This window comes from Metopolophium dirhodum, chromosome 7 (assembly GCF_019925205.1).
Source record: "Metopolophium dirhodum isolate CAU chromosome 7, ASM1992520v1, whole genome shotgun sequence".
NCBI lineage: Eukaryota > Metazoa > Arthropoda > Insecta > Hemiptera > Aphididae > Metopolophium > Metopolophium dirhodum.
Window position 1 is genome coordinate 35,948,802 of NC_083566.1, and position 16,814 is coordinate 35,965,615.

Consider the following 16,814-nt stretch of genomic DNA (forward strand, 5'->3'; position numbering starts at 1 on the left):
TTTGCCCTTTACTGACAGAAAATGTTGTGGTTACCCGATAACCGAGGCGACCGACCTTCCTGAAACCGTGGTCAAAGGTGCAGCTTGTACCGTGGTCGCCGACACGTCATGTCACGTCAGCCCGCGGGTTTGGAACTTCACCAGAATCCTTCGTTCGCCCGGAAAGTTGTCGTTGAAACCGTTATCACACAAAGATTGACTTTCGGAAATTGGTGTGCACAGTTAAATACGCGCGCGCGTACCTATACACACAACGAAGTCGGAGGTTATGCATATTATAATATATATATTTTGCAATTTATTTCCTTTTATGTCTCGGGTATAATAATAATAATAATAATGCTCTTTAACGAATAAATCCAGTTTTAATTTTTAATTTATCGACTTTCGTCGTGAGCTATATCCAACCGCGCAGTGGCAGCAGTGTATAATATTATATAGGTACATAATCTAATAATTATACACCTATATCACACGCATATGTGTATTATTATTATTATTATTGTACACCGGCATGAATTATACATGACGTAAATAATGCACAGTAGCCGCGCGTTTAAATCGCCACAGCCGCGGGTCTGCCGAGTGAGCTAAACGCTTATAATATTATACATAATATACGCATTGGCGTCACGCCGGGTCAGAGCGGAGCAGCTACAAAACAGTGTACGGTATGTCTACGGAGTGTCTCGCCAAGTAGTTGTACCTATGTGTGTCCCCGTCGATAACTCAATTCCTATTTCATACGTTTTTGAAATATTATCCCAGCGACCGGTCACCATGATAATATAATTATAATATAACCATATTGCGGTGCCACACTATATGCGTATATCATACGCGCCAGTGTGGTTGAAAATATCTACAGTACACGGATAAATCTGATATTTAGGTAGGCATGATATAGCCAATTTACGGTACGTCAACGATTTGCGTAAATTTTTATAAAAGCCGGATCCGCCATGATTTTTATTTTCCGTTATATACATATATATGCAGGTAATTTAAATTAAGTCTTGTACATTCGAAAAGTCTGGGTAGGAGGCGGGTGTGTAGCACCTGTATATACGAAGACGAACGCGATGTGACACCCTGTATGCCTACGCTATACTATAAAATATACATCACGCATTATGTTGCAGGCTTATATATACACGACGCAAGTGCGCTGCAGCTTACCTGCGATAACTGCCGATGGAATTTTTTTTTATTGCACCGGCGTATAAATTATGGCGCCGCGAGAATTTTTTTTTTTTAATACTAAACACATATTATATATAATAATATAATATATACGCACATAATATATAATTCCGTATATTATATTTTTACGTAGTTTTATAGCGTTTCGCGCATAATCCGCGCGCGCGCGTTTACACCGGCCATAATAATATTATAATAATTATATCGTATATACATATAGGTAATGGCATTTACTGCGTACCAACGAACGACTCACCGTATCGCCACTTATAGGTATATTATATGTATAGGTAATAATAATCTATAACACGCGTACCCATATACTTGTAACATATCGTCACTCAAAGTGCCTACTTATATATATATTATAGCTCGAACATTGATTGCAGCACATAAACATTTCAAACTATCCCCCTCGCGACAACCTTCCTCCCGCCCACGGCAAACGCATCGGAAGTTTATCTTACCTGACCGGCGCTACAACGGGTTCACGCGAGACAACAATAACAATATATTATAATATATTATGTTATACGCCGTCGCACTAAACGAAATATGAGTGTCGGAAACAAGTGGCAACTATATTTTATATAGGTATATAGTGTATGCTTCGGACGACACCAAAATATTATACAGGGCGATTATTTTGTCGGACATACTCGATATGTTATAGGGACGGTTTGTTATTGGTGGATTAATTAGGATAGCCTAATCCGAACATGACCTGAAATTATTTATCGTCGAAGAGTATTTTAGATTATATAATATCCTAATACCTTTTACGTATATCGAGTGTCGTTTGATAAAAAAAAGTCCCCGTAAACGTAGTTTTTATTACGTAAGTATAATATATCTATATAATGCACCGTTCTCGAATTCGCTGTTGTTTCGTACATCATTTTTAACTTTAAAATTGTTTCCAATCGTCGAGGTTACGCAACGAACACTATATATTATACCTACCTAATAAGACATTATAGTTACGCTTAAAAAACGAATAAAAGTCTTTTTTTTTATTATTTCGTGTTTTCTGCGACCTGCATGTCAGGATTATATAACAATAAATTTAATATCATAAAAATATGAGATGGATAAAGGCTTTCTACAAATTCGCTAGATCAAACCGGTGTGAAAAATAATGTACCGGGACGATTGAACCATATTATCATTTACATGGTTCATTATCCCGGTGCAGGATAATGTGGGATAATTTTAAACCGGTCTAGTTTAGCGAATGTCTAGTTTAAGACGCTATTCCCACTGCGTATGCGTATTTCGTTTTGACCGTTTGAAATGATGGTTGGTCAATTGTTATCGATCAATTTATTAATACCACGCTACAGGTTACTGTCAATTTGAATAATAACCAAACTCGATCGATGTGAGGTCACAGCGTTTATTAAACGTGCCTATTAATATATCTGCATCAGCGACCAATATCAAACATAATAGGTTTTAATACTTATATTATGTCCTACAGCAAACCCTGCAGGAGAATGCAGATTACCAAAACCTCGAAATACGTCGTACGCAACACAGTAGCAGTATAAAACAGCGACTTAATACCCGTCTCCGGTGTTATCTGAGAATTCCAAAAACATTTTTATTTGGACCCATCTAATATATAATATTATAATGGTTTCAGAGACCGTAAATTAACGAGATATGGCAATAACGAACGATGCGTTGCGGTTGAAATATTGTGAGTAAGACAATGTTATACGAGTGAATATTATAATAATATGATAACACAGATCGTATTGGATAGGTAGGTAAGAGAGTTTTCAAAATAATGGCCGACGAAATAAAACGTAACGATTCCGTCCAAGTCTTGTTTCGGTTTGTCACGCGGAAAGACGTTCGAGTTATTTTATATATACCTGCAGCACACACGAATATACGTATTATTATAATTTATATTGATTTTACGCATGCAAATATTTAGAGTAGAAAGTTGTGCGCGCTGAACCTTCAGCCGCGAGTTCCCATAGAAAATCCGATTGGCGATTATTTACTATATACTATTTTCATACAGGTATTATAATATATATATATACGTGTGTCGGCGACGACGGTAGCAGCACAATATATTATTATATATACCTGCTTACTTGATCGACTATACATAATGTATTATAATATTGATGGCAATCGATAAGACATTTTATTCTGCATTCTTCATAATATTATGCGCATCGTACCTATATATAGGTATATTGAGCAGATAGTGCTTATTCCATTTCGACTGAACGTCAATTTCATCACTGATGTATGTGTACGTACTATATTGTAGGTCTATCGACGATGCCTATAAATCATAATCAACCAATATTATATTACATACCTATATACTTACTAACTTACCCACCTATACTTATAGTACCTACCTATTATGCATTCTACAGCATAAAAATGTACTCCCCAGACCCCCCGAACGCGTCATTTGTTCTCAGCGCGATTTTGGTTTACTTGTCAGCATTTATGTTAAGCGGCGTTATAATTATTACAATACGTATAATCCCGGACGCGTGAAAAGGAACGGGATAAGTTGAATCGTGCAAATGATTTTATCCATAGTAGCCCCGTCTTTAAAGTTATGGGCCTTTATTTAGGACTCCGAAAACTTTTGCATATTATATACAGCTTGTGGTAGAGAATTGATCTCCTTGACCCCCCCCCCCCTATTTACGCCATTGCATTAGATATTTCAATGTATAGGTTACTACGACAATTGTAGGTATTACGATAAATTGAGAAGTATTCGATATCAGACTAGGCATATTGTAGGTATAAGTAGTATTGGATTATAGATACATTGTTAATAAAATATATTAAATTTGTAATTACGTAAAAGGTTAACGGAAGTAATTTATAATATATAGGTAGTATGTAACTTCAATGAAACCTACATTATTGTTCTGTTTGTAAACAGATAAGATTAACAATTTCTTTATAAAAAAGTACTTACAAACTTATATTGAACTTTTATGTATACTCAGTAGCTATTATGTTCATTATAGAAATGTATTCAGAATTCATAGAAAACTAGAAAAGTTTGAAGTATGCTCTGGTAGTTTTCTAAATACAAATTAATAAATTACGTCATTACCATTTATGCAGTGACATGGCAAAACTGCATTTAATAAATACATGCATATTTCTCAGAAAATCTTTATTAAAATTGATTTATCTAATACATAGAAACTAATAAATATTACAACTAGACAGTAGAAACTAGAAAGTAAAGATGAGTTCTAGGATTACCCACACATATAAGCATTAGTGGTAACAAGTAAGAGTAATATACTAATATGAAAGTATCGATAATAAAAGTTGCCAAACTAAAATAGTAACTAATTTGTACTTGCTCTATCTAACCTACTATAAAATATAAATTTAGGAAGGAAGGTATATAAAATGAGTGCATTATACGACGGAGTGGGGGCGATCCACTCACTTCCCCTATAACCCTAGGTCTAAGAACGATTTTTTTTATAGAATGTATAAGTAAAGTTCTTACAGGATACTGAATAATTAAATATCAGTAACTCCCATCGGTTATAGCTTGTTATTAAATAAACATTTTTATTTAATAATAAAAAAGACTGAAATTAAAAATAATTTAAACTTGTTTTCATAGCAGACAAAAAACAAAATGTATAAACCAAAAAAACAGTTTTTGCAGACAATAAATAATCAAAATTTAAACACCTAAAAATTAACTCTAAACATTTTATGTTGAGGCTTTTGCATTTTATATTAACAAAAATAGGAACTTTATTATAATGACTCATCGTTTAATATAATCACAACTTCGATCGGAGATTTATTATCCCATGACATCAGTGGTTACATTTGACGAAATAAGCCCAAATTCCAACCTTTTTATGAAATAAGGAAAGATAGTCTTATCTCAGTTATTTGTGAATTATGCGATAACTAAATAATGATAGTTGTTATTAATTGTTTATTATTATAGGTAGGTATTGTAGGTATTAATTGTTAACGAAAAAATATTTTAAAAAATAATAATGAAACATTTAAACATTTATAATATCTCCTGAAGAGTAATTTATGTAATAATAATACAGAGTTAAGATGATTGCGAATTAGGCCGACCCCAAGTATTTATAATATTATTTTATTTGAGTACCCATTTACGTTAAATCTAAATTATTCAAAAATGAAAAAATTAGACATAAAGCGCTATCTGTTGGGTGTATGGACACAATAATGCACACGAAGAAATGTCCGCTTGATAGCAGCACTAAACAATAATGAATGATTTTGTTAATAGAGTGCGCCACAACTCCGTGCACGAAGACTAATAACGAGTATAATAAAATTTGCAAACAAAGAATACCTATTAAAGAGTAATAAAATTATTTTATAATATACACTTAAAGAATAAAGTTTTCTTACGCAATTCCGTAGTTTATAATTAAAACCTCCAATCATATTTACTTATAAAATGTAATATTATTTTTATACTATACTTCAATAACATTGAATAATTGCGTACAACGAGAACTTTACACAAGGTATAAGCACTGTTGGGAAATTGATTATCGTTTCATAAAATATGAGTATATTAAACTTTATTATTTACATCATAGCCCGTTTATATGATGAAACTGATGAAAGTATCAAAAAGATTAAGTTAACCTGCCACCACATGGGAAATAATGCATTATAAAAGTTAATCAACACCTAAACCCGCAGACACCATTGCTGTAGCCTTTAGGCGTTTGGGAAAATCTGCAAACAAATGAAACTGGAGGAAAGTTTTATGAATTAACACTGTTGAAAGTGTTGATTAGTTTGCTCACTGTAATTATTGTTAATTGAATCAGTGTATATGGAGTGGTACAAATGTTACTACGTTATATTGCATGTATAATATTATGTGCAAATGTATTACATTACAATCGGTATTTACTATTTGATATTTACTATTTACTATTTCACGTATGCAACACCGCCCAATATTTTTCCGTATGTACCAATATAATTCATCGCAAAGTTAATGTTTAACACTTTAACAGTTTAACTGTATATGCAATTTACAAATTGGTTTTTATTTGATCTACCTAGAGGTTGAAGCACATATTATATAAAACCATTGACAAAGAAGTTATGTTATAATGTGTAGGTACCTACTGGACATAGTACGAATCAAAACGATATTATATATTTTATTAATTTATTGAAGGATTGACGTTGGGAAATTAATAGTGGCATCGTTTCCGGTATGCAAAGGTGTGTGTATTTGCATTACATATTTATTATATTATACTCTTTATTTTTACAGATTTCTTATTGGAATTGATCCACTGTTTTTTGACGTTATTTTTTAAGTTTAAATTCCCCTTGGCTTATTGGACACTATAGATACATTAGTAAAATAACTATTAAATCATCTTTTAATTTGATTTTTGCTTGACAATTTTAAATTCAAAAAATCGTAATAATCGTTTAGCATTACCTACGTATGTACCAGGTACCTGATCGTTCTCATTTTATTAAAGAAGCGACCGATTATTAAAATGTACCTATAATGTTTAACTAGATTAATTTTTTCGCGAGACAATCTGCGAGACCTACCTCATTCGAGAGCGGTTCAATGTATATGGTTGGTTATTGCCTATATTATGTACATTTGTTTGCATCCCGGTCAAAATTCTTAAATGACCCCCCTGTTATAATACCTAATTTCCAACATCGGTTTAACCACCCGGTCGCGGCGTTCCTACGACCAAAACGATGCGTTTTGCTACTATTCAGACAGACGAGATTATTTACTTATATAGTCCGTAGTCTGTACTACTCTATATTCATATGCGCGTATTATACACATGGGTGTACCTATTTTTACCTCACGCGCGAACGCCAGGGCATCAGCTCGATGCCGCTATATGATATAGCTGTATATAATAATAATAATAATATACACTTGCGGGGTACCTACATTATACGGGTTATAATTGCGGGTTAATGCGGGACCTTGGGTTCGACACAACGCTGCAGCATCGCAGCGACCGTACATCTAACCCACACAGAGATTCATACGAGTGATAAATACGCAAAAAAATATAATACATATAATATGATGAGTCCTGTAACACATCACACGATATAATATATAGCGCGCGCACGGTAATATAAAAGAGGGACGAGTCGCTAGTGTATAACATTATATACATTTATATATATATAATGTTATATAATAATATACGTATGATAACGAAAAATGAAAAGAAAAAACCGTATATTCGGTCAGATTTTTAATCATAGGGTCTATATCGGCCGCCTCGACGTAAATGGCCAACGCACACTACACGCAAAAAAATATATGTACGGTACCTTACTAGGGCATAATATATTGTATTATTGTATATATGGTTTTTATTAATTTCGTATCCATCCTGCCGCCACCGCCGTCATCGGGGCGGAGGCGACGACCGCGACGACGGTCGGATTTACTTTTGGCAATAATTTTATCGTCTCATCCTATGTATAATGTATAGATATGGTTGAAATTATTAACAATGTGTTTTCGCGCCGCAAGTATAGAGATCTTAGTCCCGACGACCGAGCCGTTTCCCGTTAACATCGGCGAACATCGACAAACGACAGACAAATCTCATAAATCTATACTCCAGCAATAATAACAATAAACATTTTATCGAAAAACGTTTGATGACGACGGGCCGATTTTGATTAAAAACCGTTTGTAAAATATATTTTGATGGTATATTGGTATATAGGTGAGGTAAGGTAACAATAAGGATTTCGTGTTATGACGGCATTCGTGTAGCACGTGATCTATACTATATGTATAGGATAATGATCTACAATAAAATAGGAATATATAGGTAAGTGCCTACAATTGATTATTTATTGTTGAAATTTATTTTTCATAACAGTAATTGAAGATTATGAAAATTATAACAAAAATAAATAAATCATATTGTCAAATAAAAAAGCATTAAAAAATTTGAATTGACTAGTGATGTAACTATGCTATTAAATTTCCATTTCATTAAAATCCTGCATAGGTACCTGATAACCTGTAACGTGATCATAATCAACTATAGGTATAGTAAAATTATCGGCATATTTGCGGCGCAAATGTGTACATGTATTAATTATTATACGTAACTAATAATATAAAAGATAAAGCGCGTAACTTCGTCGACTCCTAAACGTGTAAGTAACATTAGTGCAATATTTACAAAATTTGATAGATCACCGATTATTCTTTAAAATAAAAGGTAGTTGATCGCCTGCCTGCACACGTCTTACAACAATTACCGCAGGCTATATATACGAATGCCGTTGCAAAAAATCCAACATTATCGCAGTTTAGGAAAAAAACGATTCTTACTATATAAATGTACAAAACGACCATCTCGCAACATATTTTACTAACGTCAATGTAACATCATATTATAATGTTGTTGTATTGTATATAGGTACTCACCCACGGAGCGGCGCAATCGGCGCCCGACGATAGCGGCTGAAAAGCCGGCACGCATCTGAAAGTCATGTCAATCTCGTCGACCGCACGGCAACAGGTGCAGCGGGGGCTGGTGGCGGTGACGCTGTTTCGTGTTCGACTTTCGGTCACAAGTTACCTGCGAGGAAAACGCAAAAAAATTAAAATAACATTTATCCACCATGCGACTTTATTATACACGAGCGCATGTCGTTAAGTCGAAAACCCCGTAATTACGAGTCGTCGTGTGTGTGTATAATATAATATAATATATATGGGATACGCTGTGGCTATATAGTATACACAGTTTATTATATAATATGTACGTTGTGGGTAAATATATAGGTATAACGACCGCACAACAACGACCGTGATGTAAGTACACGATAATATTATTATGATACATATTATTATAATATTGTGTAGCTTCGTCGTATATAGTATGCGGCCAGCGACGGTATTTAACGCGGCGATAATAATAATTAGCGAGTAGGAAAAACATATTTATATTATATACTTACGTACCCATACAGGTAGAGGTAGAGGTACCTCTGAGATACCTCATACTTGAATGTAGCTGCGGTACATAATTTGGGTACGAAAAACGTAATAATATAATTTATGAATATAATATACGAATTTTACTCGAATCTCAAAATTACGATCGTTTTTACCACAGGGTAATTATTATTATTGTGAATTGTACAACACCAAATCATGGTTAATCTCGCGATACGATACACATTGTGTGTGTGTGTGTGTGTTAAAACCCTCTATACGGATAATTATACCTATAATATAATTTGTAACTATGTAAGTACAGACATCGTCGTCATTTAAAATATTATATATATTTAAGTACATACAATAATAGGTAGGTACGTAGAGGTTAATTAATTAATAAAATTGGGGTGGACTAGTGTATAATAACAATACAGTGATTATTATTACAGTTATGAAGGAAAATAGATAGCTGAGATGGTACAAATTACTATGGAAGACACAATTAAATAATAATTAAATTATACGAGAATATACGGAATTTCATGTAGGTAATTAATACATAAAGCTTATTTTTTTAAATTTGACCCGAATATGGCTAAATCGAACGCACATGATATCATGTTGACAGTTGGCAAAATATGTAAGTAATTATGTAATATATACCACCTATCATCACAATTCGCACGTTTTGTTTAATTTTATACGTAATATTATATTGATAATTACAAATTAAATCAGCGCTTAAGACCGGATCAATAAAACAAAATTAAAAAATAATATATAAAGTCCGTTCTGATAATAATATGTCATAATGGCTGCTGTTTAACCGCAGACTTCGCCTTAGAAAAAATGAACAATTAATATAAAATATACGACGCTATAAGGTGTATCTCGGTTTTAGTGTACCTAAAATACCTACGATTATTTAAAAACATTTTTTTTATAATAATTAGATACTATTAACGAGTATACCTAATGAATAATAATGATCGAAGACGTTATGTTAATTTTGTTAATTCGATTTAAGTGCTTTGACTATGAAACGTATTTCGTTACATTCTTAATATACGCCGTTTTCAAGCATATTTTACGAAAACTGTGGTCCGTTTTATTTCGTTTGAGAAACTGTTCAACCATATGATAATTATACGCCTATATTTCGTGAAGCTGGGCGAAAAATACGCCTGGGCACGCGAATTCATCGCGTTGCGGGTATTACACTACGCGTGCATAATATTATATTGGTAATCTATATTTTAAAACACGGTTTCTGTCGATTCGTTTATTACCGATATATTATACATTATATCTATGTATATTAAGTGTTTTTTTTCTTTTCTTCCTTCTTCCCTTTTTTTTTTTTTTTTGTAATTAACGGCCGTACGTGCGCTTGGCACCGAATTACGCGCGCGCGTGATGTCGGGGGCTGGACCGAATATACTCATATTATAGGTATATTATATAATATGTATACAATACGTATGCCTGTAATAATAAATCGGCCATACATACGAGTGGACAGGACGTGTACCTATTATAATATAATATTATATACCTACACGGGACGCGGCAAAACGAGAAATATTTATAATTGCTTGTTACACACACATACACTCGAGCATTTCTGGAATTCAGTTCTCCGGTAGCCCCAGCCACGGCGATCGTAATAATAATAATAATAATCATTTTTTTCTCCCAATACAAGAGTTATTATTTTTACTTTACCGTCCGGCCGGCCGTCTGTACACTGCAGGTATGTAATACGGACATTTTCGGCGGACCGTCCGCATTCCAAACGGAGGAAAAAAATCAAACAGGTAGGTAATATTATTATTATTATTATTATTATTATTATTACAGTTTTAATAACGCGCCCGTGTTCGAAATTAATGCAGCGCGGGTACATCGACGATATTAGTGTTTAGCGTTTGTTCCCGAAGAGATTCGTTCGAAACAATCAAACGTTATATTATGTATTGTAATTTTTTTCTTCTTTTCCATACCCGTCCGTATATGTTATATAGCTCGCTAAGTATAAAACGCGTCGAGTGTTATAATAGTATTCAAGGCGGCTTGTGTATCGTGAGCGGCGGCACCGAAACGATATCATTATTTTTTTTTTCAAAGTTCCAAACGGATTGAAACGACGCCCGTTCCTATGTATGTATTATTATTTCACCAGTCGGCAATAAAACAAAAATTATATACATTATATCATAACGCGCGCACGCGTTTCCGACGTCTACAAATAAGTACCACAAATAAAATCGTCGGATTCGTCGTGGCCGGCGTTGTTTTTTACGGGTGGGTATAGGTATATATGGTATGATCCAGCGTGTACCTGCTCGTATAATATTATTATACATTTCAATTTTTATAACGGTCTAGCAAACGCATCATCACAACGCGTAGGTATACTACCATTGATTAGAAATACTAGTATCGCAGAGAGACAACGCGAGATATATATAGTAATGTATATAGCTGCAGGTTTACGGTTTACCGCCAAGCGTATATGCGGACATGCAGTCCTCATCGTTTGTATATAATATAACATTGACCTAAACTAGCGTAATAATTCAACTTTTAAAATATTTACATAAATTGGCTATTTTGAATTTTTAAAATAATGGTTTTTAAAAAAAAAAAAATTAATGTCAGCACCGTGATAAAACGATTGCTGCAAATATAACTTATTAACAAACTATAATATAATATATTATATTTATAAAAGTAAGACAGCGATTTCGGTCGTACATTCTCGTCCGCGCAAAACCTAAACGCATATTTTTCTCCTCCGAATACAAACTCTCTCGTTCATTTATAATATTATATATTATTAAAGTCTCTCTGCAGAGATCGATCCGGTCTATACTCTGTTGGTCGTGCACAGCGCGTCGGCTCTCGCCTCTCACGGTACGCCCGGAACTGCAGACCTGAAATCCGTGGAAAGAGGACGATTGAACGAAAAACACACACACACACACACACACACACACACACAAAGCGCGTATACCCATATAATATATTTATATATATATATTAAGTCTCTAACAATAGTAATAATTAGCACCCTAGCGCCTAGGTACAGGTAAATACGGGTAAGTATGTGCGCGTATATCGTTGTGTCGGACACGCCCCCCCCCCAACTATATAGGTACACGGTCGAGTGGTCGTGGGGGAGGCGGACGAGCATTATAGGAGAGGAGTGCACAGCCGCGCGTGTATATCGCGAGCCGATCGCGAGACCGTCCGAGCCCTATAATAATAATAATAATAATAATAATCGCGCGAGTGCAGGTATACTCACGGCGCGGTGTGTATACTGTAGTTATCGGCGTCGGACCATCTCTAATTCTTATAATCATTTAACACGGCGACGACGACGACGACGACCTCTTTATAAATCGCCCGATCCGTCCCATATATTATTACATTATTATGTATATACCTATTCAATTCTGGTCCTCGACGCATACTACTACAGGTGTTTCGCATTGAACCGTAAACGCGCGCGCGCGCGCACACACACGCTCACTCATCAAATGTGTATCCAACACAATGTATAAAGAGTCGTATATATTATGTATATATGAGTCGTGTGGTGGTGGTGGTGGTAGGTATATATTATAACGATGCTTATGACTTTTTAATGATTGTTTTGCCCGAAAACGTAATAACAATATAATATATAATAAACAATACTGTATAACAATAATAACACAGTGTTGCGACGAGCCACTCTATCAGTGTACACCGCGACGTATATATATATATATATATACACGGCTGCAGCGTGCCCGAGCGTTACAAACGAGAAACAAAAGTAAAAGAGAGATTATATATAAATCGTTTGTCAGGGACGTACATATATGATATAGGTACATATAATATATATAGTTGATACCTATAACTTGTACCCAGGTATAAGGTTTATATCTATATATGTATAGGTACATAATATAATACGTCATGACGTCTAGTCGCGCGCGTATATATCGTACCTGCCAGTACGATTATACTTTAATATACATTATGCCTACACCTTATATATTATAATATATATATATATATATATACGTGCACTGGTCGTTTAATAGAATGTAATTTTACGCGATCTATGTCACTATTTCATTTCATATTTCATATAACGGCGCGATTAACGAGGAACAGGCCCAATAACATGGGGCCCAGCTACGCTATTCGTATCAGACGAGCTGGCGGAACCACTCGGCCGGGGAAATATATAAAAATATATACAATATAATATTATTTATATGATGACCACGACGCTCGCGTCTGCATGGGAACATATTTTGTTATTGCAGTGAATCTTTCTTGTCTTAAATGTTTACACGGTTGTCGGTTTTCTTTTTTCGCGTATTGAATTAAATAAACAGAATACGACTCGTTAGTTAAGTATAGGTACGTGATATTGTACGTGTACACGCGCAGCACGGACCGCCTGTTATACCGACTAACCGTTAGGAATGTAAGCGAAAATTACGCCGTTTTATTTATTACGAGATTTACGTGAGACACGATACTCCATATAATATTATAATCCATTATAATAGGTATAACAATGAGAACGCGTTTCCATTATATTTTATAACAAAAAACATTGACGTGTTATCGTCATTATTGGTTGATATAATGATGTAAGTGGGGTATATAGTTTATTTTTCCGAATAAGTGAATAATATATACGTTTATTTCGAAAGTTTAACATCGATAAATGATTTGAAAAACTATTAAGATCTTGTTTTTGAATTTAAAACCCATTAACATTGAACAAAATATAACTATTATATAGGTACCCCCATGTATGTATATTGTATATTATATAGTGTATATAATATTATAATATATTATATACATCGATACCACAAAACTTGAATTCAATAATGATAAAACATATCAAAGTCTATAAAACAGAATATATAAATATTACAAAAAATGTAAGTAGTCAAAACTATAAGACTGCATATATTATTATGATTGTTGATAAACCGTATTGAAAATAGTGAAATTCGCAAATATTAAGAAATAATAATGACGAGGGTGTGCATGATAATTTTTTTTTGCGAGACAATAACTATAGAATTAGAAGATGAATTATTTAAAAAAAATCCCGAATTACTATAGTTTATAAAGTTGAAAATAAAGTTGTTATTTATTTTTATTTATTCTGCCAAAACAATTACAATAAAATAATTACAATAAATTACATTATTAATAGCTGATACGTATACCAACTGAGCAATAAGCTCATATTTGGTATACGGAAGTTAGATATTATGTATATTTTGTTTATGTAAAAATATATGGAATCATAAAATCACACAACAAAAAACATTCCTAATATTGATAGAAATAATTTCAAATATGTAAATATGTCGGTAAATAGAATAGAAATATATCCCTATAAAAATGGCAACGTTATACATTTTAAATCCCACTGTATTCAAAACAAGTTTTTATTTTAAGTATTTTATTATGCTATGCTTACTTCTATTTTCTTGGTATTTTATACAAACACACGTATAAATAAATATGCTAATGAATAAATAGGTACGTATTCAATTCGCATAATATCCGCTATATGATGTTAGTCATTTTTAATTTACTATAAATTTAAAAATGAGTTTACTGTACATATACTAAGTGTAACAAAGTGTATTATTTATATAACCTATATATCTATAATTACTATTAATGATTAGTGGGCGAATATTATACTAGTGAACAAAATAATGTACTGAAATTAATTAAAAAGCAAATGGTGTAATGTAGGTATAACTTTCATAATTATTCAAAGAATTATAATTTGTTTTAAATAAAGCTTAGATTATTATAATCACGCATACCTTGTACAAGAAATTGGACAATTCATACTATGATTGAGTATATAATTGTAAGACCTTATATTATATGCGACTACTATAATTTAATATAGTGAGATAATTGTAATTTCATTACCTAATCCAATACTTTACTATATCATATTATATAAAAAAAAATATAATCAGGTTTATATAAACATTGAAACATACATTATAAATATTAAATAAAATTCTATACAAAATGAATCCAGTTATAATATACCTACACTTATAATATTAACTAATATGTTAGTTAATCTAAATTTTTTTTATTTATTCAGTGGTATATTATGGCAGTGTATCAAATTTATTTTTGTAATAAATTCTATCAAAATGAGCTTATAGGTACTTATATAATATGAATAAGTGCATATTATAACGCATTTAAATAAATGTATTAACTACGCCTTACGTATAAGTAACAAAAATTATAAATACTTATTCAATATATAGGTAGGTAGATAGTTCAGTAGTTCGTATGCATATTTGTCTTAAGTGTTTTAACCCAGTGATTCCAAAACTTATTTAACTGACGGTATATTATTACAAGCATTTATAATCAATGGTATTAGCTACTTAAAGTTGCGGAACACTTTCAATAAACGAAATGTTCCTGTCAATAACAAGTAATTTTAGGTCTGAACAAAGCAAATGCATTAGACTAAACAAACATTATAAATTATAATATAATATATATCAGGGGCGGATCTTCGATATTTTGATAGGAGGGGGGGCACATATAAAGTGTATAATTTTAATTAATAATACATACATATTGCATACTATTATTTTTAAGCAATAATGATTATAATAAATAATAATTAATATAGTTGGTAGTATTATTCTTATTAAATTAATTTTACATTTATATGATACTCGTAGTTACATAAAAAAAATTGTCGATAAAAATTTGACAGGGGGGTACGTGTCCCTGTGCCCCTCCTCTGAATCCGCCACTGATATATATTCATAATAAAATATATATTATATACCTATTTATAATTGTTTTTAAAATTATTATTTCTTCCTTAAAAAAGTTATAGGCGAGTGAGAGAAAACGAATAGTGCGCTGACATCCTCTTAAAATAAATCAGTTTTTTGAATTGGATAAGACAGCATTCGAATAATACTATATGATGCAAGTATAAACAATATATTTTGTGTAGTAGGTTATTGGTTTTCTGGGAGTTTCGAAGAATATACTATATTATGTAGTAGGTATATAGGACATGGTATAGGAACGTACTATAGTAGATTCTATGAAACACTAATTACATTATACGTTGTCCGCATGGTAATTTGCAATTTAATGAACCGAATGAGAGGGAGAACCTGTCCACGGAATAATAAAATACGTATATCAGAGTTCAACACGAAATGTTTTGTATACTAATCGAAGACGTGTATAATGATGGGCATAATATAATCATGTTTTGATGCGAACAGTTATGAACACTATTCACTGCGCGTTATTCTGTAGAAGGAAAACGATCATTTTATGCTTCGCAATAATATATTATAGGTACCTACCTAAATATTGTAATATTTGTGTATCACACGAACTACCTAATGTAAATCAATAAATAAAAATTAAAAACCTAACTGTATCAATGACACCCTATCGATTATTAACTATTATACTACAACATATTTTGTACACAATAAATCGAATGACACAATTTTCTCGCGCGACAAGAACAACATAATATTATATACAGTTCCCA

The 16,814-nt window shown here is 32.7% G+C and overlaps 1 protein-coding gene across 4 annotated transcripts in view; it reads right to left on the minus strand.

Moving 5' to 3' along the window:
• The window catches only part of LOC132949565 (transcription factor AP-2-epsilon), a 187,567-nt gene that overhangs the window by 75,845 nt on the left and 94,908 nt on the right, over positions 1 to 16,814 (minus strand). For all 4 annotated transcript variants that reach the window (XM_061020520.1, XM_061020519.1, XM_061020517.1 and 1 more), the window contains one exon: positions 8,687 to 8,840. In XM_061020520.1, the coding sequence (XP_060876503.1) occupies positions 8,687 to 8,752 (66 nt within the window). In that variant the 5' untranslated portion in view covers positions 8,753 to 8,840. The remainder of the gene's footprint in view (positions 1 to 8,686; positions 8,841 to 16,814) is intronic.